The sequence below is a fragment of the Strongylocentrotus purpuratus genome, unplaced genomic scaffold, assembly GCF_000002235.5.
Source record: "Strongylocentrotus purpuratus isolate Spur 01 unplaced genomic scaffold, Spur_5.0 spur5_scaffold_18, whole genome shotgun sequence".
Taxonomy (NCBI): Eukaryota; Metazoa; Echinodermata; class Echinoidea; order Camarodonta; family Strongylocentrotidae; genus Strongylocentrotus; species Strongylocentrotus purpuratus.
The window spans coordinates 24411274-24438662 of NW_022145603.1; the positions used below are offsets into that span (position 1 = coordinate 24411274).

A 27389-nucleotide genomic window follows, 5' to 3' on the forward strand; every position below is an offset into this window, starting at 1 on the left:
AGTCATAAAAATCACATTTTTACCCATAAATCATATATTATTCATATTTAAGCATTCCTTTTCACTACATATATTCATTAGACCATTCTGAATAATAATATGACAACAAAATTTGGAAGAGCCAGCTTTTTTCTCATGTTATCCCTTGTTTTGATAATTTCTTATGTATTTCATTGTTTTTTTAACTTATGTATTTCATTGTTTTTGTTGTTTTATTTCATTTCTTACTACAATTCAACTAAATTGACTCCCAAAACAACCACCTAAACTTTAAACAAGACCCAATAACCCATGTTTGATCTGTTTTTAGGAAAAATGACTTTTTCATATGTTTTGTACACAAATCACGAAAATGAGCGATTTTCGGGCTGACATGCAATGACAAAAGGTCACGTGACCTTCTAACCGTCAGTTCGATTTTCAAAAAAATTCTTTTAAAAGTTGCGCAAGACTCGAAAGAAAAAAGTCAGCGAGTGGCGGGGCGCCATCCATATGCGTTCCCGAGCAATCGGAAAAATCGTGGAGGGGGGGGGGCCATAATGCCCCCCCCCCCGGCCTTATTAGGGTTAAGGATCTGAAACAAAATTACTGGTTCCCTTTAAAAGGGGACCTATAGCTTCACAAGCTCTGCTTCTTTTATAGGTTCCTCCACTTTTTCTCAAATTATGATGTACAGTAAAAATTAGAGAATGATGATATTTTCTACAGTTCTTTTATAATGATGCAATGTACATGTACATGTATATGTTCACTAAAGAAGTATGGACATATGTACATCATTTAATAATTGCAACATTTTTATTGTACCAATTTTGATAATACACCGCTTTGTTTTGTTTATGTTTTATTATACATGTATATGTATTTGAGAAAGTGGAATAAATTGAACCGTTGAACCTTTGCTTAATTTAAAAGAAATATTACATACATGTGTAAGGGTCACACTGCAATATGAAATGAAGGAGGATAATGCAATTTTCAATCATAAAAGCCTAATGATATAGGAACCTGTATATTTTTTTAATCTTTCTTTTAAATGCTTTAATTGAGACAGCTAATCTCTATTAAAGGATACTCCCAATCTATCACCAGCATTTTATGTTCTTATGCAGTGCCTTCATAAAGTCTCCCAGACTCCTCTTAATCAGTTGACTACTGAATTCTCTAATTCCCATAGGCTTAAAGGAAACCCCACCCCAAGAAATAACTTTACTTATTCTGAGAGATTTATTGTATTCTTGCCCATTAATCTACAAGATTCCCCACTAAAGTATATTTTTTTTATAACGTTAAGTACTATGAGTATGTGAAGTTGTTCATCAACTATTTATATATTCAAATTTATGGATGCTTCCCAGGTGTGTATGGTTTTGAAGCATTTCATTCACCTGCTTTTACCCTTTGTTCTACAATTGCCAGAACGTAAATTGCATAAATTAATTGGTCCTCTTCTGGTGTGAAGGTTTCTCTTAAAGGAAATAGATTTGTCAAATTCAATATTTTAGTATTTTTAAATGAATTAGTTTCAATTGTTCCCCTGTTATACATTTTTCTTCTCCACTATGACTTTTCCTCATTGAAAAGTAAAGGTTTTGGTATCGATTTAAAAAGTCTTTCCAAATATTAAAAGCTTGGTGCATGATACATGAACAACTTCACCTGGTACGTCACATTTTCAAGAAAAAGGCTGCCCTATGTCATGCTTAAAGGCATTACATCATTTCAAGAATATCTTCAATTTAAATATCTCTTGTACATTTTCGTAATGAATATTGTACATCAAAAGGCAGGAATACATCTCATTTTCTGGAATACCTTCATTTATTCGATCTTTGGGGTGAGATTTTCTTTAAGTTTGTCAATGAATAATCCAAACCATCACCCCCAATCAGAGAATGGATCGTAAATGATTTACCTAACTAACAGGCGATTTGATATTAACTTCACTGATGTTTGTTTTCTGTTCAATGCTTCTTACAGGAGGAAACTCGTAAGATGAGAGAAGAGATCCAGCGTCGTCGTCAAGAGGCTGAGGCTAAACGTAACAAGGCGGAGGAAGAGAATCAGACGATGTACTCCATTCCAAAGTACAACATAGCTGTAAGTACATTTACATACAGTTGTACATGTAGGAGATATCATGATGTCAGAAGGGAATTAAATCTCCCTTAACCAAGTTGTAGATTCCGACCCAAAGTATACTTCAAGGTTTATACAGGGAGTATGGAGATTAACTGATTTTTTTCTTATCTTTTTGAAAGTATAATAATTATATTAATGGTAATGTTGATAGCGATGATGATGATGGTGATGACAATGATGTTGATGATGATGGCGATGATGATGATGTTGATGGTGATGACGATGATGTCGATGATGATGACGATGATGTTGATGGTGATGATGATGTTGTTTTTGGTGATGACAATGATGTTAATGATGTTGGTGATGATGATGCTGACGATGATGACAATGTCTTGTTTTCCCAGGGTAGCCTGGCAACAAGAGCTAGCAATAAAGACTTAAATATCTTGATATAATGATTCTGTTTTAGATGTCTGGCATCTCATGCCATTCTATTCCTTTCTTCCTCATATGCAGGAAAACATCGCTAGAGCTAAGCAAGAGAAGATGCAGACTTCCGCCGAGATGATGGCTGAGAGGGAGAAGAGGGTGGAGGAGAACATTCCTCAGATACGCATCAGCGCCCATGACTCTGAAGAGCGCCTCCGTGAGATTGCAGAGATCCTCCACGCCAAGCTGGTGGAGGTGTACAGCGATATGTATGACCTTGAGCAGAGGAAGGAAAGGCAGGAGTATGATGTAAGTAGATTGATGATGATTTGTTTGTTTATTTTACCTGACTGCTAAGAAAGAATTTTTCTGCTTGTAAGTAAGCAACCAGGGAACCGACAGCTTTAAGTCCTCCCCAAGGGTCTTGGTAATGAAGATTTATAGTGCCTTACCAAAGGACGTGGTTTTGAATCTGGGACCTCCAAGATTTAATACAAGACCACTGCTCTACCATTGAGCCATTGTGGGTGATCAGGCGTATTCAGAACATTTCAGATCATACAATGTCTCTTTGCACTTCAGAAATATCCATTTTTAATGTAAATGTTAGCCATTATTGTTTCAAAGTGCGTTAATAATTTTACTTTTTCCAGATGCACCATACGTGAAGCCTGTTTATTTACTCCACTTGGAATTTAGATTAGATTTAGTGTTCCTTCAAGTTTCATCTTCAGTTTTACATGTATAGTGTCATGAATGAGAGGTTTACACATGCTCAAGGTAATTGTTTTTACTACTTTGATATATTTACAGCTTAATGAGATGAATGCTCGCATCAAAGATCTGGCCAAACACAAGTAAGTATTCTGAAATATATGATAAAGACTGATATTCAGAAGGAGGAAGACAATAAGAACATAAATAATATTTGTAGGCAAATGGAGATAGAACTATATAAAACCGATAAGAACTAAATTATTCATTCCCTTACCAAGTTTCGTAAGAAAGAGAGAGAAAGGGGAGGGGGAGTGAGAAATAGAGAGAGAGAGAGAGAGTGAGTGAGTGAGTGTGTGAGTGAGAGAGAGAGAGTGGGAGTGAGTGTGTGAGTGAGAGAGAGTGAGTGAGTGTGTGAGTATGAGAGTGAGTGGGTGGGTGAGTGAGTGAGTGGGTGGGTGGATGGCTGGGTGGGTGAGAGAGAGTGAGCGAGTGAGTTAGCGAGTGCGTGCGTGGGAGTGAGTGGGTGGGTGGGTAAGAGAGAGTGAGTGCGTGCGTGGGAGTGAGTGAGTGATTGGGTGGGTGATTGGGTGGGTGGATGGCTGGGTGGGTGAGAGAGAGTGAGCGAGTGAGTTAGCGAGTGCGTGCGTGGGAGTGAGTGGGTGGGTGGGTAAGAGAGAGTGAGTGCGTGCGTGGGAGTGAGTGAGTGATTGGGTGGGTAGGTTGGTTGGTGAGAGTGAGCGAGTGTGTGGGAGTAAGTGAGTGAGTGATTGGGTGGGTGGGTGGGCGGGTGATTGAGTGAGTGAGTGAGTGAGTGAATGAGAGAGTGAGTGGGTGGGTAAGTGAGTGAGTGAGTGGGTGAGTGAGTGAGCGGGAAAAACAAGTGAGTGAATGAGAGAGTGAGTGGGTGGGTGAGTGAGTGAGAGAGTGTGTGAGTGAGCTAGTGAGTGACTGAGTGCATGAGAAAGAGAGCTAAGGAGGGGATAGGGGGTCACAGATCATTTTCCCCCACACTAGGTACATGTCCTTCTTTTTGCTTCTCTAACTACAAGGCATGATACATGTATTTTCCATAGTTACTTCAGATTTCAAGTTATTGATACGTACTGCCATGGACAAAATCTTTACCATACCATAATTATATAAACTAACTTTTTTTCTCACCATACAGGACTGTCAAGGTTACCCCTGTTGATCAAGGGTAAGTGTCTCTGTTTCCTCCTAAATTATCAGTCTGAATTCTGAACCTATTTCAGAACAATCTTCGTGTGTTTAACGAATGGTAGGAAGCTTAATGATAGAGATCTATATCTTATGAAATAGTTTTTCTCCAGCTCTAGTTTTTGAGATTGTATGTAAATTCTGCATATGAATGACAAACAAGTCAGTACAAAAATATTTGAATCATTAAAGATTTCATTTATGTGCAGATCATATAATCTTATGATCTTCAACACTGCGAATTACAGCAAAGATTTTTTCCTAATTTGGGGTTCTTTTTGAAGAATCTTTTACACTGAAAGGAAAAAAAGTCAGCAAAGATTGATAAATAGAAATTTAGAAGATCAAAATCTGAACCTTAAACTTTTGTAGATGGGTATCATTTAGCATGTGCAAATGAAGCAACAAAACAAACAAAAAGGGGGAAAGAAAACAATAACAACAGCAAAAATGATAAAGAAAACAGTTTAGGAGTTACTTTTACATATACATGTACTTGTATGGTATTATGGAAGGGAAAACTCATTCTCTTTTGCTCCATTTCATGTGATTTGGTTTCTTAGTACTGCTTGTGGAATGAGGGTTCTAACATTTGATTGCTTATTGTCTATTCACAGCCAGAAGGGCGTTAACTTTGTGTTAGAGTGTGTCAGTTAAGGCCCTTCTGGCTCCAAACTGGCTCCCAATACAACATCATTCATTGATCAAGTTCTGCTTGCCCCTTGTATTAATCAGTTTCTAATATAGTTCATGGATGATATTGTGTCATGTGAATGTTCTGTTGTTTTCATTAATGCATCTCATTTTATAATGTAGTTACTATACACAATATCAGAAATCAAGGCATTTTGCATTGTGAAAACATAACCAGCTGGCCCTGTGCAGCCGAGGTGTGCACATCGCACAAACATTACTATGGAACGTCCGCAAGGACTCTTTATCTTGTGATTTCTAACGTACCAAGATTATTAGTCGAACTTAACTCTAAGTTGGACTTAACTGTTATGGAGAGCAATTTGTAGCCTTAAAATAAAATATATTCAAATAAAAAATTCAAGTATTTTAGACTTTTCATAAATTATACACATCAAGAACATGAAATCTCCTTGATAATAGAAAATATGAATGATTTGAATTAATTATTTATGCCTTTTAAAATAACTTCTAGAAACATATTTACAAAGATGCTAACAGCTTTCCATAACTTTTAAGTCCAACTTATAGATAAGTTGAACATAAGGATCTTTGTGAAACATCCCCCAGACTATGGATTTCTCACATACATATAGAACATGAAATTATATTTAGATTGTTGATAGCTTGTAAATGAATGAAACTACCTATTTCCTGACATGATTTAATTCAGGGTGTTATTTAATTTGGCATGACTTGATTTGTTCCATGATTTGCTAAGATTTAATATAACTTGCTATGATTTGATTTGATGTAATTTATTTGTTATGATTTGACTTAATTTCATGATTTGCTATGATTTGACTTCATTTTATGATTTGCTATGATTTGATTTGGATTGTTCATCTAACCACTAACTATAGGCATGTCAGCATGCTGAAGGAAAAGGGATTCACATTTGACGACAAGGTACTGCTATGTTCTCTCAAAATAGAGTAGACTGGTTTACTTTTTTAAATCCAACCTTATTACCAAGTTACTCTGAATTCTTCTTTTATTTGCGATCAAGTTTTGATAAAGGTTAGAGAAGTGAATTTAAGCAAATAAAAGCTTAATTTTGGTCAGGAGTCGAAATGTCCTTTGTTTTCTAAAGTAACTTTTTGAACACATAATATTGGTAAGATTTCATTACGCCTAAATAAAAAAAAATGAATTTTTGGTTATCTGTTTAATTTTTGTATTATTCAATATTTATTAAATTCACTTATATTGATTTGCAAAGAAAAATAAACCAAAAAATTGGGGCATGATTGATCAGATAAAAAAAAAAAAAAATTAATATTTCATAAAGAAATCTTCCTTTGATATCAAAATATTACTAATAAAAATGTTTTAAATACTGGTTTATTGGAATAAATGAATTCCTATTATTCTTAAACGTCCCTCTGAAAGAAATATTCTATGTGTTATATATCAGGAAGAAATTTTCCTGAACGTTTTACTGCTCTTACTTTTTAAATGTATATCTAACTTAGATGTGAATGTACCCCAATTATTTAAAAGTATGTTGTGAAATTTAAAACAGTTTTCACTTTGTAAATATGCGATTGATACAACAACGAATTTTTTTAAAGAGCAAAAGTATTTTGATTATGTTTCTTAAAAGATTTGATGGATAGATATATGAAAAAACCCTAAATGATTTGATGGAAAATATGTTTTCTTGATTTTTAATTTGGTTTTGACTTATCCTTTATACAAGTATGTAAATGTTGACTCAGAACAAAATTTGCCAATACTAGATTTTGGTTTGTACCTTAAAATAAATCTTTCACCACCGTAATTTTTTTTTTAAATGCTTCCTTTTAATTTGTTCTTTTGCTGTTTAGATTGATCAAATGATATGTTAATTTTAGAATAAGTTTCCTATTTTATTTTATAGATGTTCAAAAAGAAGTGTGTTTTGGGTTTTCACATTCCCTGCTCATATTAGACAAGTTTCTCTCTAATCAATGTGTATTGATCACCAAAGTCAAAGTCTTTATTTTTGTTACACTCATAGGTTTGTTTCTTTTATTTATTGATATTCCTTCATAAACTGTGACGTTGCTATTTTATATAATAGGCTGCCAAACAGAAGCAGAATGTAGATCTCAAGGCAAGCCTGCCCTCTACTGGTCACATTGCAGACAGGCTTCAAAAGCTTCAGAACAACCTCAAGAAGGATGCGGTAAGGAAACCCGGCCCCCCCCCCCCGCCCCCCCACTCCGAGAACGGACGGACCCCATGCTTGTTACCAAAATGTCCTTTTCGTAACAAAAGAAAAAGGTCGACCCGTATCGACTTTACACTCCAGACTTTTGCTGAAAAGGGGGGGGGTGCTGAAAAAGGCTCGTATAACAAAAGAAAAAGGTCAACTCGTATTGACTCTACACACCGGACTTTTGCTGAAAAGGGGGGGGGTCGCTTGGAACACGCATATGCGTACCCTACATAACACTGAGTGGGGGGGGCGGGTAAGGAAATAATCACACACAGAGGAAAGAAGAGTTTAGAGTTACGTTTAATATCACAATTTTATATTGAGCTGGGATATTAGGAATGAAGGCATTCGAGTTTACACTCAAAGCAAATATATTGAAGTAACGTTTTATATTTATATTTCTTCTTGCACTATGGTAAGGAAATTAAAGAATTCATGTTCACATTCACAGCAAATATATTAGGAGTATTATTTTTTTTTATACTGATTTTTTATTGCTCTTCTGTAAAAGAAATGCAAAATGTAATGCACGCTGTTGTGATGAAATGAATGAAGTCATGCTAACACATATAGCAAATGTTTGAGGATAACATTCCATTATATTGATTTTATATTGTTCTGAATCGTTATTTATTAAACAAGTTTCTAGTTCGCAAAATCATACATTTAATAAACATATAGGTGTTTTACTTACCCAATTTATGTTCAATTTGTGATGAATTCTGTGTTTTTAAATAAATATTTTTCAGGAGACCCCAGACAAGAATCTAAAAAAGGAGCCGATCAAGATAACATACAGCACTCCAGATCAACTGAAAGAGGACCTAGAGGCTAATAAGAGAGATGCTGAGAAATTCAAACAACAGAGGGTTAGTTCGTACCACATTTGAAGGAGGAGCAAGAGGGGTGGGAAGGGGAGGGGGTGGGGGCTAATGGGGTGAGTGGGGGGCTTGTTTGCCCCCCTTGACAGATTTTAGAAAATCAACCATTTTCGTATACTAAAATTCAGCAGGTTAGTGGGTTATTTGTAAGTCCTTGAAAAAAGGAAACACTCACCAACTCACTCCTCACTCCCTTTCTCACTCTCAAACACACTCACTCCATCACTCAATCCCTTACTCAATCACCTCTTCACTCACATACTCTCTCACTCACACTCATCCATTAACCCACTCACTCATCAACCCAGTCACTCAATCTCACTTACACTTGCTCACTCCCTTACTCACTTCCTCACTGTCACTCTCTAACTCACCCACTCGCCCACTCTCACTCACACTTGTTTACTCCCTCACTCACTCCTTTACTCACTCACACTAACTCAATCTCACCTACTCACCCACTCACTCTCACTCATACGTCCACTCACTCACTCTCCCTCTCACTCACTCTCCCTCTCTCTCACTCCCTCTCTCAATTACTCAGTCTCACTCAGTCTCACTCATTCAATCACTGGCACACTCACCCATCCACCCACTCTCGATCCGTCTCACCCACTCCCTCTCTCAATCACTCGCTCAGTCATGCACTCTCTCATTTCTGCATGGTTCATCATGTTACGTGGTATGATAACATGAGATTAAACAAACAATTCTAGCAGTAGACTTTAAAAGGGCATTTACAATCATAATACACGTACAGTAATACTGCATGGAGAAACATAAACACAGCAATTCTTTGATGGGATAGTGTGCACTTAATTTCAATACAGTTTGTTCTATCTATCTCAGTGTATAAAGAGGTGATGCCCAGGTGGTCCTCAAACCAAAAATTGGAACTGGGAAAAGTATGAAGTGATATATGGGAAGCATGATATTTCTTGTGGCTGGAGTTCAGGGCTTGTTACTCTGGTGCAATCTGTTCCATATTTTTTAGCGTTTTCAACCAAATTTTATGACTAAATATTGAGGGTTCAGTGACAAAAAGACGTAACACCATATTTTGCCAAAATGTGTATTTGATATCAAAATGTTCAGCAAAATGTGGGATTTCCAGGAAACACAAAGACTTAACTCCACCCAACACCAAATTGAAGTCAATGGCTAGTGAAGCATAGACTTAACTCCTTAAGGCCCAAGTGCTCAGTGACACATAAGCCACTTTTTCTCAAAATGGCCAAAATGGAGTTAGTCTTTATGTCACTGACCCCTCGATATATATCATAAATAATTTTTGTTTGGAATGAATATTAACCTGTAGCTGATTTTCAAACATGTCGCTGTACATGTTTAAAACTCTGTGGACCCTCACTCACTCACCCACTCACACACTCACTCTCACTAACTTTCACTCACTCCCCACTCTCTCACTCTCACTTCCTCACTCACCCACTCACACACTCGCTCTCACTAAATTTCACTCACTCCCCACTCTCTCACTCTCACTTCCTCACTCACCCACTCACACACTCGCTCTCACTAACGTTCACTCACTCCCCACTCTCTCACTCTCACTTCCTCACTCACCCACTCACCCACTCACACACTCGCTCTCACTAACTTTCACTCACTCCCCACTCTCTCACTCTCACTTCCTCACTCACCCACTCACCCACTCACACACTCGCTCTCACTAACTTTCACTCACTCCCCACTCTCTCACTCCCACTTCCTCACTCACCCACTCACCCACTCACACACTCGCTCTCACTAACGTTCACTCACTCCCCACTCTCTCACTCCCACTTCCTCACTCACCCACTCACCCACTCACACACTCGCTCTCACTAACTTTCACTCACTCCCCACTCTCTCACTCCCACTTCCTCACTCACCCACTCACCCACTCACACACTCGCTCTCACTAACTTTCACTCACTCCCCACTCTCTCACTCCCACTTCCTCACTCACCCACTCACCCACTCACACACTCGCTCTCACTAACGTTCACTCACTCCCCACTCTCTCACTCCCACTTCCTCACTCACCCACTCACCCACTCACACACTCGCTCTCACTAACTTTCACTCACTCCCCACTCTCTCACTCTCACTTCCTCACTCACCCACTCACACACTCGCTCTCACTAACTTTCACTCACTCCCCACTCTCTCACTCCCACTTCCTCACTCACCCACTCACCCACTCACACACTCGCTCTCACTAACTTTCACTCACTCCCCACTCTCTCACTCCCACTTCCTCACTCACCCACTCACTCAATCTCACTTCCTTGCTCACTCTGTCACTGATTTTTAAACCTTAAGCCCCTGTGGACCCTTCTTTTTCTCCTTTCAGGAGGAGAATCGTAAGAAGAGGGAGGTGGAGATGAGTAAGATGGAGCAACTCCAGGAGGAGAGACAGAAGAAAGCTGAAGAGGAGCGTAAGAAGCAGGCGGAGGAAAGAGAACGACTGAAGAGAGAGAAGGAGGAGAAGGAGAAGGCTAGAAGGAACATGATAAACCCTTCTGGAGCCCCCATCAACATCTCTGTGAGTCCCCCGCCCATTTTTATGCCTCCGTTACGAAGTAGCCGGAGGCAGTATGTTTTCGGGTTGTCCGTCCGTCCGTACGTCCGTACGTCCGTCCGTCCGTACGTCCCGTTCTCGTGATCGCGTTATCTGAAGAACCGATTGATGGATTCCTGCCAAACTTTGATCATGTATGTATCTTGCAGAGCCGATGAACTGATTAGATTTTGGGGTCACGAGGTCAAAGGTCAAAGGTCACAGGGCTCATTATATATGCAAAAACAGCTCGTGATCGCGTTATCTCAAGAATCGATTGATGGATTCCTGCCAAACTTTGGTCATGTATGTATCTTGCAGAGCCGATGAACTGATTAGATTTTGGGGTCACGAGGTCAAAGGTCAAAGGTCACAGGGCTCATTATATATGCAAAAACAGCTCGTGATCGCGTTATCTCAAGAACCGATTATGGATTCCTGCCAAACTTTGATCATGTATGTATCTTGCAGAGCCGATGAACTGATTAGACTTTGGGGTCACGAGGTCAAAGGTCACGGGGCTCATTATGTATGCAAAAACAGCTCGTGATCGCGTTATCTCAAGAGCCGATTGATGGATTCCTGCCAAACTTAGGTCATGTATGTTACTTGCAGAGCCGATGAACTGATTAGATTTTGGGGTCATGAGGTCAAGGTCAAAGGTCATGCGGCTCATTATGTATGCAAAATAGCTTGTGATCGCATTTTCATTAGAACAGATTGATGGATTCCTGCCAAACTTAGATCATATATGTATCTTGCAGAGTCAATGAACTGAGTAGATTCTTGGGTCATGAGGTCAAAGGTCAAATGTCATGGGCTCATTATGTATGCAAAATTAGCTTGTGAACGCATTCTCATTAGAACTGACAGATGGATTACTATTTAACTCAGGACATCTTGCAGAGCCAATGAACTGAGTAGATTTTAGGGTCATGAGGTCAAACATCAAAGGGTCATATATGTATATGAGAAATTGCTTGTAATCACGATATTCTGAGAACCTGTTAATGGATTACAATGAAACTTGAATTTGAAAAATTTCTTCTGTTTTGGTTTGTAAACTTGCTCTATGACGGAGGCATCATTTTCGACTGCGCGCAGTCGAAGTTCCATCTAGTTTAAAGTCATACGTCACAAGTTTTTGAACATTTTTTGTGTTGTGGTCTAGTGGATACATAGCTGGACTGTGAATCACATGGTTTGCAGTTCCAGTCCTGCCCAGGTTATAATGTCCTTTGGCAAGATATTAATCTACAATTTACAACCCATCTTGCAAAGAGTTGCGATTGATCCAAATCAATCGCAAGTTTGCAATTGATATCAATCGCAACTTATTATCAACTCTTTGTAAGACTTTGTAAGCTGGTGTTATAAATGGGTGCCCGGTAGGAGTGACATTCCTTGAAAGCTTGAACGCCTTATGGTAGCTTGGCTAAAGCCAGGGTAATAAGATGATAATATGCAGGTGCCTCGAGGAGTATGTTAAAATACTGATGAGGCTACCCTGGGTAACAACACAATATTATTATTATAAATTAAACTAAAATATAAATTAAGTGCCAATTTTTTTTTTTTACTGAAAATTTTAATTTCCTTTTCAAATTGGGACTAACATGTATAGTACATGATTAAACTTCTCACGAGGCCATTCGTTTCTGTTTTAGGAACACAAGCACTGCAATTCTTAGTCCGAACAAGTTCTTTAGAGCTCAAATGTTGTATAGGGTTGTCACTTGTGCAATATTATTGTTTACAATGTTCCCATTACACGGTTCTGCAAAGGCATTGCTATGTGCCGACACAGACCTACATTGGGCAAATAATTAGTTTATAATTTTTTTAAAAATTTGTTAGAAAAGTGCAGTTTTATTTGCCAGTACATTAAAAGTTTAAGGGAAAAAGTCACTTATTTTTCCACCCATCTTGACATCTTGGATTTGCCTTACAGAAAGTTGTATCACAGCAGAAGGCTAAGAATCGTGAACAAACCCTCGCTGACCGGGTCCCAACGATGACCATCTCAAGCACGACCACGGAAGCTGAGTTGCGTAACTTTGCCAACGACCTCTATAACCAGCTCAAGACTACCTTGGGTGATGTCTTTGATCTCGATGAACAGAAGAAGAAGAATGAGTACTATGTAAGTACAGTGAAACCTGTCTATGGTGACCACCCAAGGGAAACACAAAAAGTGGTCTTTGTAGACAGGTTCCATTAGTACATGTTTCAATGAGAAACCATTTTCAAGGGAAACAAAAAATGTGGTCTTTGTAGGCAGGTGGTCTTTCTATACAGGTGGTCACTAAAGCAGGTTTGAATGTAGTAATTATGTCATAAATTTAATTATGATGATAGTTATATGTGTATGTCTGGTTTAACCAGGGTAGCATAATCAGTATTAATACTGTTTATGTATCTTGCACAGCCAATGAACTGTTTAGATTTTAGGGTCATAAGGTCAAAGGTCATGGGCTCGTTATGTATGCCTATAAATAGCTTGTGAATGTATTATCATCAGAACCGACAGATGGATTACTATCAAACTCAAGACATGTATTATCTTGCAGAGCCATGTATACTTATAATGAAAAATAGCTTGTAATCACGATATTCTGAGAACCTGTTTGAAAAAAACCGCTCTATGGCGGAGCCTTCATTTTTGACTGCGGGCAGTCAAAGTTCCATCTAATTACCTCTTTATTACTTGTTTATGTTTTTCTTTCAACAGCTAAATGAACTAGATGAACGGGTTGGAGTCTTGAAGAGTACCAAGTACGTTACCATGAAGTCTCATATTTTCAACTTTTTACTCCGAGAAGCACATAGTGAATATTGTATAAATCAGGGCCCCGTCTCATAAACAGTTACGATTAATTGCAACTTATTTGCCATGAATATCAATCACATGAGATGTTTTTTTTTTTTCCACAAATAGAAAAATTTGTGATCTAGAACATTTGATATGATTTTTATCCTCAATATCCCCAAGCATCTTTGTGTAGATGTAGCTTTTTAATGTGAAAAATAAATTGAATTACAAAAATTGTGTTCTCTCTTGTTTTTTTTTAATTAAAACAATTATTGGATGCATTTATTTTCTTTTGTTACAGGTCTTCTCCAGCAGTAAGCTCTGGGATGTAAGTATTATTGAAACCATAAAAAACATTTGTATGATATTTGAATATTGCTTATATAATTATAAAATATTAAATTTGTCCTTAATTGTGTCAAGAAGGAAACAACTAAACACATTAACTTTACACATTAACTGACAAACTGAGAATAAAGAAATGATGTAACTTTTAAAATTTGAATCGAGGAAAGGGATGTTTTCAAGTTATATGAGGGAAGGTGTTTAACCTGTACATCTAGATTTTCGTGTTAACATGAAACCTCGATATCCTAAACACCTTTGTTATTATTTTTGGGGGGAGGGTGATTTTTTAGCTGTTAAAATGCTGAATAGGGATCTCAATCTATTTCCGTTTTCTTGTCATTTTTCCTTAAGTGTGAGCAAGATGAAAGATGGAGGTTCTTGGACACCTAAGAAACAGGTAAATTATTATCTCATTTGGTTATAAACCTGAAGTATATATACATTTATAAGATGATGACGTGGATCCTAAACAAATGATTGGTTGAGAGCGTACACATGACCAGGCATTTATTTTGCCTAACACGTAATTTTGATAATGACCGGTCATTATCCAAATAATGTTATAAAACATCATTTTATAAACATATAAAACATAATCTTTTAAAACAAATAATACACATCATTTTGTTCGGGCATTAGTAAAATTACCCACACTCAGTACCTTCAAAACAGTCCAAACACCCTCGGCTATCGCCTTGGGCAAGTTAGACTGTTCCAAAGGTACCTTGTGTTGGTAATTCTTACTAATGCCCTCACTGCTGTGTATTATTTGTATAATATATGTACATGTAACTCAAGATTAAACTCATTTTATTCCATGTCGGGTAGCTGAAAGCGAAACAAAATTGGCATTTCATCTTCTTTTTTCAGAATGACGTGGGCAAATCTTTCAAGCCTAAGGAGCGAGGTGGCATAGCCTCAGAGGGTGGGGTACGAGGGCGCTTGGCCATGTTTTCTGGGGGAGGAGACTCTACAGACTCCCCACCAAAGGTAAGTCACTTTAATCATCGTGTTCAGTGCTTTAGGCCTAACTTACCACTTATATTTCAAAGAGAAGGTCAAGCTCAGTTGTAGGTGAAAACTTATATGTGAGATTTATAATCCTTTATGTTATTTTGGAAGAATATTTTTAAAAATACATCATGGAAAATGGAAAGAATACGGTTTTCAGGCTGTTGTATTCTTCCCTTTTCAGGTTTCATACTTTGCAGAATTTATCAGGGCCCTGTCTCAATAACAAGTTTAAAAAGCTGTTTTTAAAGATACTATGTCCCTTTTGCAGCCAACATTGAATTCTGTAGAACTTTGCAGGAATTATGAATATGCCATGTATGTTCTATCTGAAATTTAAGCGTACGCTGAGCAAAATATCTCGAGCTCGAGTCTCAAGCTGATGAAGTCTTGATTTGTAACTTTGGGCTTATTTCCCAAATCAGAAATAGCAAGCTATTTGGCAATCGCGAGCTGATGAGGACATACCTAAGGGGGGATTCATGATTCTTATCTTGATTCATGGTTCTTTGATCTTCTCCTTTCATTTATTTCCATAACAGAAGTCAACTCCTGCTAAGGTCAACATTTACAAGTAAAGTGGGCGACACCTGATGGAACTGGAATCTGAACGGAGATGACCAAACTATCTAACTTTGTCATACATGATATACATTAGCTTTAAGATTATATTTATTCTTTGTAGTAATCTGTGTCATACAAACTTGTGATTGATTGAAACACTACACGTATAAGGGGGTTTTAACGACAAGGATTTGTTTTAGAGTGTCTAATCGAATGTAATCTGTGTCATACAAACTTGTGATTGATTGAAACACTACACGTTTAAGGACAATGATGATTTAATGTAGAGTGTCTAATCAGTAGCTTGCTGTTTTTTATTTACACAACGTTCTTTGGTATTGTCTATTGTTTTAGCTTGATCCAAGATCTTTGCAAATTTATATGCACATTCTTGTATGTGAATCTTGTAGCATCTGCATGTATGCTCTTTATACTGTTCTGAAACTCTGCTATTTGAAAGTACGCGTACAACCTACCTATATTCTATATTATTCTTTGAATATATCATTTGCTGTTACAATTGCGTATTGATATTCTTTTGGTTTAATAAGTGAATATTATAGTACAATTCCAGGCCAAGCTATTTTGTCCCATATGTCACCAACCTTATCTAAGATTTTAGTATATATCGATGGGTCAGTGACACAAAGACGCAACTCTATTTTGAGAAAAAGTGGCTTATGTGTCACTGAGCACTTGGGCCTTAAGGAGTTAAGTCTATGTTTCACTAGCCATTGTCTTCAATAGAGTGTTGGGTGGAGTTTACGTCTTTGTGTTTCCTGGAAAGCCCACATTTTTCTGAACATTTCGACATCAAATACTCATTTTGGTAAAATATGGAATTATGTCTTTGTGTCACTGAACCCTCAATATGTTGACTGTATCAAGCTGATAACCCTGCTTGTGCTTGAATCGAACAAAACAGTAAATGAAGTGATATTTTCATTTATGGTCACAATTCTATTATACAATTCAATAATTCTTATGGGACATATACACTTGTATGTACCCCTTAGTAAACGCTGTACGTGTAGCATTATTACTTCTTTATTACATTGCAAAACAGGTATATGTAGTATCCGAGTGAGGTATTTCCCATAAGAAAGCATAGCACAAAACGACAATAGAACATGTTTTGCCTTTCTGCCTACATGTACATGTAAAGGGGAGTAAGCGATTTTGGTTCCTGAAAACTGTGAAAGTACTCTGGTAAAAACAGTAAAATACCTTTATATGTCACTGTGAGAAACTCACACTTACACAACACCAAACCCTAAAGAAAGAGCTTCTGTGAACAGACAAGTATTTGTGTACTCTTGTATGTATGATTAATTTCAGTTACATGTATTTATTTTTTTTTTGGTTCGGCAGAGCGCAATCCGTGCATAGACAGCATAAGTTTAAAGAGTTTTCTAACATCATCTGTGAAAGGTGTATATGCAGCACAGTTGCTAAACTGATGACTCTACATACGCATGTCATTTCCATATGAACCGTAACTATACTGTTTATTGGAAAACATGTATATCTGGAGTAATTTCCAGATATCACATCTATATTGTGACCATTGTAAACAATAATCAAAATGTTTTTGAGTAAATTAGATTTATGTTAGTCTTTGATTAAAAATGATGCAAAACCCAAATAGCTCTGTATAACTAATGTCCAGATTTTATAATTAGGATTAATTATTGCTACGTGATGCTTATACTTTACACAGTATTATGTAACCAACTTATTCAAATAGATGTGCTATATACATGTATGTGTATATGGTCAACCTTAAAGACATTCAAAAATAAAATATCATTCTGTAGAGATTAAAAGAATTTGCATTGTTATTAATATTTAAAAAACCGTTTTCCTATACAAGAGAGAAAAAAAATGGCCATATATCAAAAATACATAATTATGACATATTATTACTGAATATAATGCTTTGAAATGTACATTTTGACAGTTTAAATGTATCTTGACACATTTCTGATCAGAGAAAAGTAGACTACGGACTACTGCCAATCCAGTAACTCCGCAATATACAACTTTTGTAATTCGGATGACCATTCTGATGGCAAGAATCTATTGTGAAGAGATAATAATGTTGTCCTGTGATTCAATAATTTCACGACATGAAACTTTCGCAAACGTGGACTTCTTGCGAAATTCGCGAAACATAGAGCGCAAAAAAAGTTTCTGGTTTTTACAGTAGCATCTAGGGCTCTCTTTCATAACAAGTTGGGATTAGGACAAATGCGACTTTGTCTCCAATATGATTATGGCTTGAAATATTATGAGAACATAACGCTTATGAATTTTATAGCATGTCAATATTTACGACGTTTATTCTCAGACTGGACACTCCCAAAATCTGATCATTTTTTCTCGCTATGGTGACACATACTATGTACATGTAGTAACAATTTTTAATTCACAGCTAAAATAACTTAAAATAGTAATTCATATGGAGATAATTACCAAGGTTAAAAAACCTTAATTTCATGTATATCGGCTGGCTGACCCAAAATCTAATCAGTTTGTGTCTCTCTGGTGATGTCTTACATAACAGAATTTAACAATTTTCCCTTTTTTAGTCATTAATAGGGAAATCCCTGTCCTATTGTAAGAATAGTAGTAGAGTAGCAGTAGTAGAGGTGTAGTGGTCAAGTGAATATATCACCATACTGTGAATCACAAGGTCCGAGGTTTGAGTCCCGCCGCGGCACTAATGTCCTTTGGCAAGACATTAATCTACATTTGCCCCACTCAACCCAGGTGAGGTAAATGGGTACCTGGTAGGATTATTCCTTGAAATGCACTGTGCACTGATAATGGCTGCCGGAGCTAAAACTAGGGTAGTAATTTCCAAAAACTCTTTGGAAGCGCATAGAGACTTTATTTCATAATGTGTTATATGCGCTATATACAAGAACGGACTATTAGTGCACTATGTAAAGAGCAGTCAAAACCTTAAAAGAAAGTTATCAAAATTGCTTTGTGGCATGCATGGTTGGTAACAAACTTCGGACAGGTGATCTATGATCAGGGCCCCATTTCATAAAACTTGATAACAATAACAAGATAACCACTTTGCTCTCAGCCAATCACCTGTTAGCATTTCAGTAGCTTATAACAGGTATTGGAACTTGTTATCAATATCAAGATAACAACTTTGCTTTCAGCTAATCATCATCATCATCATCATCATCAATATCATCATGATCATCATTATCATTACTCTTATGGCTCGTGTTTGCTGTTTAAATAAACGTATCTCACAGTAATATTTAAAATTTGTCCAGGCACTATATTGCGGCGATAGTTGAAATATGGATAGTTAGTAAGTATCAGGCGCGTATGCAGGGGAGGGGGGGGGGTAAACCCCGCTCCCTTAATTTTTTTTAATGTGTGCATTATTGAACACCCCCCCCCCCCCCTTTTGCAGATTAAAAAAAAAATAATAATAATTATGCCAATGGCTGACCTAAAAAAGTGACCTTACCCCCCCCCCCCTCCCCTACGGAGCAAAATGTCAAATTTTCAAATTTCGAGACCCCAAAAAAAGAAAAAGTATCCTCTTCCCCTCCTCCACCCCCCCCCCCCCCCCCCCCCCCCCCCGCTTATTCAGCGGCTGACTGAGTCGTTGTGATTTTTTGGGACCAAAAAAAAAGAAGAAAAGAGTATCCACTTACCCCCCCCCCCCCTCTTTTTCAGCGGCTGGCTGAGTCGTTGCGATTTTTTTGGGACGAAAATAAAAATGTCCTCTTACCCCACCCCCCCCCCCCCCCTTGAAAAAATCCTGCATACGCCACTGTGAGTAATATACAACATTTTAAAGATATAGGTTGGGAATACTTTCAACTTATTTAAATGCTTATATTTTTCAATACCTTATTACATATCAGAATATATATACATGTAGAATATAATGTTATTGTCTTCTTCCGAAGAAGGAAGAAACTTTCCTTCCAGGTGATCATACATAACAATTTCACAACTTATACAAAATTTATAATATAAATACAATCATAACAAAATATCAAATGTTTAACAAGTATAAAAAGTATGAGTTAATGAATAATTCATACATATAATACAAATTACATTAAACATAAGGATAAGGGAAGAAGACAAAAAGGAAGAGATATAGAAGAATATAGAATGATGGAAATTAAAGGAGACCGTAGCCCTGGGGTAAGAAACTCAAAAACCGACACCCCCCCCCCCCCCTCCCCACCACCACCTCCAGGGCCTCACTCTCCTTCAAACAATTACGAAGAGACATAGAGACCAGAAAGAGAAAAAAAGAAGAAAAGGGTGGGGAAGAAAGGAAAGTAACATAAAGAATAGGAGAGAGAGAGAGGGGGAGAGAAGGAGGTGAATAGACCAGTTCACGGTTAGCACATTACTGCAATGACCCCGAATATCCACAGATCTTAAAAACATGAAGAGGTCCCACTTTGTACATTTTGAAATAATCACTCCTACAGCGATGGAGGTGCTACATAAATAGCCTTTGTTTCCCCTTTTCAAAGAATACTTCCACCTGTATATCATGGAGTGCATAAATGAATAATGATTACATAACTTTCATGAGCACGTTTCCAGTATTTCGTCTCCGTGTATTTCACAATTTGTTCTGCAATGACCTTTATCTGCTCATGCTCAGACTGCAACCGTGAACTGGCTTATTAAAGGAAAGTAAGCGAGAATTAGGAGAGAAAGGAAAGAGGGAGAAAGTACATGGCATATATAAAAAAAAAAAGTTTAGAAAGTCATTGGGAGGGCAGCTGCACTACTGCTGCTCGAAGGAAAAGTACACGAAATAAACTAGAGACTGACTCCTAAGTACATGTTGGCATTATCACCAATGTGATATTGCCAAGATAGTTTATTATCAATGGTTTCGCCCCCAAATTTCAATATCAATATGCGATGAACAATTGTATTGTTTCTACGTCACCTTATCAAAATTGCATATCTTATTTGAGAAAAATCATAAAATGAGTTTTATGTATATTCAAGATTAATCTATTTACATTCAACCACTCTGTCAAAACAATTAATACAGTTACTGTAGTAAATGTGTGTTGTAGAGTTTGTAATTTTGTTAAGGGGAAACATGTGAATGACACAATGGTATCATCTGCAAATAAAATAAATTGTACCATTGGAACCAGTGGGATGTGAACCTGCCAAATAAAGCTGCTTGCTGGGCATCAACACTACCACCAGGCCATCAATGGTCCATAGCACAGTCACAATGAACTGAAAAGAAATACCTCAGCTCTCCTTGTTCATTACAACTTATTCCACCATGAGGAAAATAGCTTTAAAATGTTTGACTTTCTGGGAGAAGTTTCAATTGTTGTTAATTAATTTTTTGGCTTGCACCAAGTAAATAAGATTGCGTGCCCGGATCTTCTAATTGTAAACTAGCGAGAAAAATTATGGTACCAGCTTGTTTTCAATTACAAGATCAATAAGCCAGTTTACGGTTGCAGTCTGAGCATGAGCAGATAAAGGTCATTTGTACCAAAAAGGTAAAACCCACAGAGATGAATACTGGATATGCGCTCATGAAAGTTATGTAACATTATTCATTTATGCACCAACGGTACATTCTAAGATACGCACAGGTGTAAGTATTCTTTTCAAGAGGGCTAACAAAAGGTATTCATGAAGCACATCTAGACTTTGGCAGTTATTATTCTAAGATGCTCAAAGTGGAACTTCTCCATGTGTTAAAGATCTGTGGATATTTGTACCATGTGCTATCTGTAAACTCCCTTATTACAAGATCAAGCATGCAATCTGGGTCAAGTATAGATCCCTGGGGCGCCCTTCATCATATTCACTTCATTCAGGATTCATACTTGTTAATTATAACATACTTTTTGTGAGTAGATAAATAACCAAAGAACCCATTCAATATTACACCACTTATTCCATAATTTTCTAATTCGCTTCACAAAATACCATGATCTCACATATCAAACACTTTACTCCAACCTTGACGAATTAACTAAATGATGATTGTTTATTGTCATACTTTGTGAATGAAGGCAACCAAGGCAAATGATTAATGATTAATTATATTGCACTCAGTGTAAAAACATGATATTGTACTACTACTAATAATAATAATAATAATTATTATTATTGTATTTAATTTGTATAAAGCGCTTAATACAAATGTCTTTAAGCGCTTTACAAATATACTAAGTAGATGCTCAATCACCCCCAATCAATCATGCAAGAAACAAACTCAGGAAAGAAACACCTACAAAAATATGTAGCTGAACAGAAGTACTAAAAATACAAGTCGTTTGCAAGGAGAATTGCAGAAGTGCTCTGATTTATTGCATGCAAAGCAGACCCCATTGTACATGGTTCTACATAATTATATTCAAGTAGATTCAAATGACACAGAGAAATAACCAATAGAGAGGCGAAGAAGCCAGTGGAGGTTACGGAGAAGGGATGTGGTAGAAGTGAGACCAGTTGCTTTCTCTGTGATTCTGGCTGCGATGTTTTGAATTCTTTGAAGCTTCATAAGTTCGTTGGCAGGAAGATAAGGAGGAAGTGCATTGCATGTACATGTGACGAAGGCATGGATGAGAGTGAGAGTTGTCTTCCGGTCTAATTCATAAAAACATTGCTCACTGATTTTTGGAAATGTACAGAGTACAGACTGATATTGGGCAATAATTCATGACTTCTTCATGATATCCATTCCTGTATACAGGTACATGTTCAACCATAGCTATTTTAAGTTTGTCAGTCCTGTTGCTGGATAGACCTAGACCGATTAATGGTTCCATCCTGTCCCTCATACATTAATACAGTAGAGCTACATAAATCCTAAACACCCTGCCATATTAGGTATAGATATATATATATATATATATAACCTATTTCTTGTGAATTGTTCAATATCTATAATTATATCTTACTTCCCAACATCATATGCATGTAAATATATGAAATAAGAATTTCTTTACAGATTATAAACACAATATTACACAGTGCACAATCTGGTGTACTGAGTATTCATAATTATTATTATTATTTTTTAAATCAAGTACCATTTTGTTCATGATTGTAGAGTGTACCGGTACTCTATTTCAGGATCTTCTTTGTGGTATTACCACAAACACTCTAAAGTAATTAAAGTGATGATATTCTACCACACTTATATTTTGCACATAAACGTATATTCTACACCTCATCTTGATACATAACTAATAAGTAAGAATAAAACAATGAGTACTCACATTCTCTTGCTGGTATTAATAGATTAACACTGATTCCAATTTGTCCGATGTGGAATCATAAGACCTAGACTATCATCGTCCTCTATACAACCCCTATATATTCACCAAGAGCTGAATATTCTATTCTTACAAACAACTCCTAATACTTTGTGTAATATCTCAAACAAGTAGTTTCTGCTTCAAATTGCAACAGCTTCTGAATTGGGATTGAAATTCTAGTTGAATTTTACCCATATAACTTATGGTCAAGATTTTGGGTGACTAATATTCTAAGAAATAGTTTTGGAGTCTACCCCCGCCAAATGGCTTTTGCCTTATTACTCATTTTATAAATAGAAAACGAGATGATGGAGAGAAATTTATGATGCAATCTAAGAGTCTGTAACAAATACTTGAAATAACAGTAATATATACAATCTAACATTTTAATGCACTATTACACAAATTAACTTTTGTCCTCTGCGGTCCCCAATGCTTGGTATCAGCTGCTCAATTGTTGTACACATTACCTACATATAGGCCCCTACATGTCAGAGTCTCATGGCTTGCTCACTTTTTTTTCTTCCAGTTGATGTTTTCTGTTCAACACTCGACTAAAGCATTGGAGGTAATAGACTTCTTTTCAAGGCTTGCAACGAACAGTCACGTATCACGTATCACGTTCACGTTCACGTCTTGCGCCCTTTCGTGAAACAGGTAACGCAAATCTACAAAGTATTGGGTTATGTGAACCAACAATTTGTTGATTTTTCTATATGCTTTTCTAATGTACAATAAAATGTAAAAATACAAAATAAAGTATCTTGTATGGTGCAATGATCGATGTAGCGATCGAGGCTAGCAGGCGCGGATCCAGGGGGCCGAGCGGGCCTTGGGGAAAAAGAAGGGGGAAAAGAAGGAGATCGGGGGGGGCAAAAGGGCAGAAAGGGCCTTGCCTCCCAGCTGTTACCTCCCCCCCCCCCCCCCCCCCCCACATCAAAAATAAGAGAGAAGGAAGGAAAGGGAAAGAAAAAAGGAAAAGAGGAGATAAAGGGAAGGGAAAAGAGGGAGAAGAAAAGAAAATAAGGGGGATATCAGTTGCATCGGGGGGGGGGGGGGCTTGGGAGGGGGGGTGACAGATGCCCCTCAAATATAATTCAAATGTGGTCTGTTTCTAATTCGATAACGGTGATTTACAAATGTTGCTGAAATTACATAATTTTCCGAGATTTTTCCTCAATGTTTAGTAAATTATACTTTTTTATACGTTTGTCGAAAAATGGCATATTCATAAAGAAAGAAAGAAAGAAAAAAATAGTGACCTGCCGTTTTCACAAATAATAAGGTGTCAGAATTTGCTCATCTGACCGTCAACGTGACTGTTCGATGCAAGCCTCTTTTCAAGGATCTTGTTTTTCTTTTTTAAGAAGATAAGTAGTATATTGTAAATAACAAAAATCAAAATTAAGAAGCTTAAGGCAATGTACACGTACACGGGTCTTTTGGAATTGGAACATACATCTGTGTTTGTAGCCGTGTCTGTAATCATGTGTGGAGGGGAAGAAGGGGTTTCACCTTCCAGTGTGAAGTTTTGTGTTGATTGTGAGTGTTGTGTAGGTGAGACAGTAGTGCTCAGGTCTGTAATGTCTGTTAATGCCATATTCTGAATGGGATCCCATCCACAATCCCTGCATTGCTGCATGGTCTTTGTTTGGTCTAAGGTGGATGAACAACAGCGTACAGAGTGATCTTCTATTCTTGCCAGTATGACCTGACTTAATCGTCCACCATTTTCGACAGGTGTTCCTAAAGGGGGTAGCCTCATGCCATTCTGGTAACATACAATTTGGCTTGCAAGATTCCCTAAAGGAGCATTGCATTGTAGCTTGATCCATGCTCCATCTAGATGGTTGCTACTTGATTCACAAGAAGCCCTGCCAGGAGGGTAAGCAACACGTAAACCAATTCTAGGGTACTCTGGTAGCAGTTGACTATGGTTATATACTGAGAGAATATAGGTACCCTCATCGCTTCTTAAAACAGGGTCAATGATTAGGAGGATAAAGCAAGTAGGGTCATCGTCATTTTTCTCATGATTTTCAAGTTCATATCGTTGAGGCAAAGGGTTAGAACCTAGATTTTCTGAATTGTAAAAGGGAGCTCTGTAGCTATGTTGCAATGTGGTCTTTGTAATATTACATGGGTATGAAAAGTTCAGTTTTGCTTCTTCCCCTTCTCTGACATTCAGTATTGTACAGACACTTGGTCTGTAGAATGTGAGAAAAATAAGGACAAATACGTACATGCTCATTTTACCTCTGATTTCATGGAAAATGCACATGATTTAAGATATGCTGTTGCATGTAAATAAAGATAACATTTATTCTTTAGACAGCCTTTAAAAGTCAAAGTAGATTACAGAGTGGGTTGGAAGGCATCCAAAGCTGTCTTTTAGATTCCACAAGACGTACATGTATCTCATGATCCTCTGTAAGATATTGCAAATATTAACCTGTTAACTTCTGACTTCTCTCATTCCCAAAGACTATAACACAGCAAAACTTGGTTCCAGTACGTAATGGGTGAATGAAGATTTATATTCCTCTGTGATTTAAGAAGCTTGGCTCTTGGACCTTATATCCTTGTTGATGATGACGAGAAATATCCACTCAGAACAAGAATTGCAATCGAATTGTTTACAGCATATAAGTTGAGAATCTTGAGATCGGGTGTAAAATCAATGCCTTTTACTGTTCTCCAAGTAGCACATGGTCTGTATCAGATAGTACTTGAATCCAGCATAAAAAATGAACTCGAATTCTGCCTGGACTTCAGGAGTAAACAGTATCCTGTTTTTGTTTCTGTAAGCTTTGCGTATTTGAGCTTGTTTGCTTTACTGTTTTTCATTGAGCCTGAAAAAAATGTGGATTCCTTCATCAGCTGTGGTTATCCGGTGCCATTCATCATTGATGAAGGTTAAAGTTTTAATGTTGCATTTCCCAACAATTCAATAGTTCTCTGAAGACAGGTTTGAAAGAGTCGAGCAGTGTGCTTATGTCTGAGAAAAAAAGGAAAAATCTTTATATTCATGTCTTTTTCCAACAACTGATTAAATAGGTAAGAGGCAGAAGTACACCCTTTCACGGTTAAGGCCGCCATTTTAATTTGCAAGTAAACATTGCGTCATCAATGTTTTCAGATGGGCATATATTGTTGCGTTACTGCCTGCGCTGTGCGCTCACATCATATTGACATGGGCGCCATTTTGAATTACAAGTAAACAACTTTGTTTACTTGTGAAACTGAAAGGGTGTATTGATATATTTACTCTTTCTCTTTTAATATTTAAATCTTACAAACAGAAGCATTGCCTTTAATGTTTCACACATATAGTGAGCATGCATACATTATTTCAATGATTGCAGAAAGATGAAAAACATGAAATCAGAGAGAGGTGATTGGACATTTCAGTTCAGTATTAAAATTCAAACCCATCTCTCAAATGTTTAGTATTTTGTTAATATTTATCAAAAAATACATTTCATTGTAATTCAGAACACTACCACGTATGAGGAATGGTTTGACCATTTCCATAACATGTAGGAATATGACAATATACCTGTTTTCCACGACCAAAAACACAAGTCCAGGAAGTAGAGCTTGAGATTTTGTAATAAACTTGTCTTCAGCATTGGATAGGGGATGTAGGATATTAGTGAATTGTATCCTTTTTGAAATTCTGTAAAGACCATCTTAAATGAAATATAAAGATTAATTTTCATAACTGAAAAGAATATAACATTGTACTGAAACTTACCGATGTAGACTTTTCAAATATCTGGCTGTGGTAGAGTGGCAGTGTGAAGTTATTATGAATAGTAAACCAAGTGAAAATGTTTTGGGGATGTGACTGAGACCATGTGATATATCCTGTTACCGGTAGGGTTTCCCTTTTAAAGTGACTCAGTAACATTGTTGAAGGTTGATGAAAAAAACGGTGTAATTTTTGTATGAAATGTTACTTATTATATTATTTACACTGTACTAACCCTCTAACATGCAAATATCCCAAACAAATTCTCAAACCACAAAGATATTTATGGTTTTCTTTAAAGCGTCATTGTGCGACACCCTTTAATAGTAAATTCTCCCAACCATTTTAAAATTTTCCCAACCGTCTTTCCATGAAAATAAGACATAAGACAGACTTTTAAGAATCTATCAACACTTAAATGTCTGGAATGGTATATAGAGCCAATACATTGCTTTGTGGCCATTTTCATTCTTGTTTACTGTAGGTTTTACTTAATTAATTTAATATTTTTAGCCTGCAAAAGGGATAGACTACCTTTTAAACTCAACCTATTTTTTCCTTCAAATTTATCATCTGTCTCCTTTTAGTTTTGATTAATGTACAATGTACGTGTACAGGATATAGAAGAAGAATAAACCTACCCGTATAGCTGTCATATATTATTTTTGAAACTAACATACATGTATAATGTGGATATTACATTATATATGTAGGTTTTTCTTCCCAGTTTCTATTTGACAATCATGTTTTGAACAATGTACATACTGGTATATACAGTGGCATGCATATTAACTCCTT

At 36.9% G+C, this 27389-nt stretch overlaps 2 protein-coding genes across 3 annotated transcripts; one reads left to right on the forward strand and one right to left on the reverse strand.

The window, feature by feature from the left end:
• The first annotated feature begins 1984 nt into the window (after positions 1-1984).
• On the forward strand, positions 1985-17169 carry LOC105441618 (protein MNN4). 2 transcript variants are annotated; one of them, XM_030989543.1, is made up of 14 exons: positions 1985-2100; positions 2602-2823; positions 3328-3371; positions 4400-4429; positions 6006-6051; positions 7208-7312; positions 8095-8214; positions 10583-10774; positions 12741-12932; positions 13521-13564; positions 13903-13929; positions 14301-14346; positions 14820-14939; positions 15503-17169. In XM_030989543.1, the coding sequence occupies exons 1-14, from the start codon at positions 1996-1998 to the stop codon at positions 15536-15538; spliced, it is 1329 nt and encodes a 442-aa protein (XP_030845403.1). In that variant the 5' UTR covers positions 1985-1995; the 3' UTR covers positions 15539-17169. The 2 variants fall into 2 exon arrangements, with proteins under 2 accessions (XP_030845403.1, XP_030845404.1); XM_030989544.1 differs by lacking the exon at positions 13903-13929.
• Positions 17170-23905: 6736 nt separating this feature from the next.
• Positions 23906-26776, reverse strand: LOC105441617. Its single transcript, XM_030989545.1, has 2 exons — positions 26595-26776; positions 23906-25835 (listed from the first exon to the last, which is right to left on the reverse strand). Exon 2 carries the CDS (start codon positions 25116-25118, stop codon positions 24126-24128), a length of 993 nt encoding a protein of 330 aa, XP_030845405.1. The 5' UTR covers positions 25119-25835; positions 26595-26776; the 3' UTR covers positions 23906-24125.
• Positions 26777-27389: the final 613 nt, after the last annotated feature.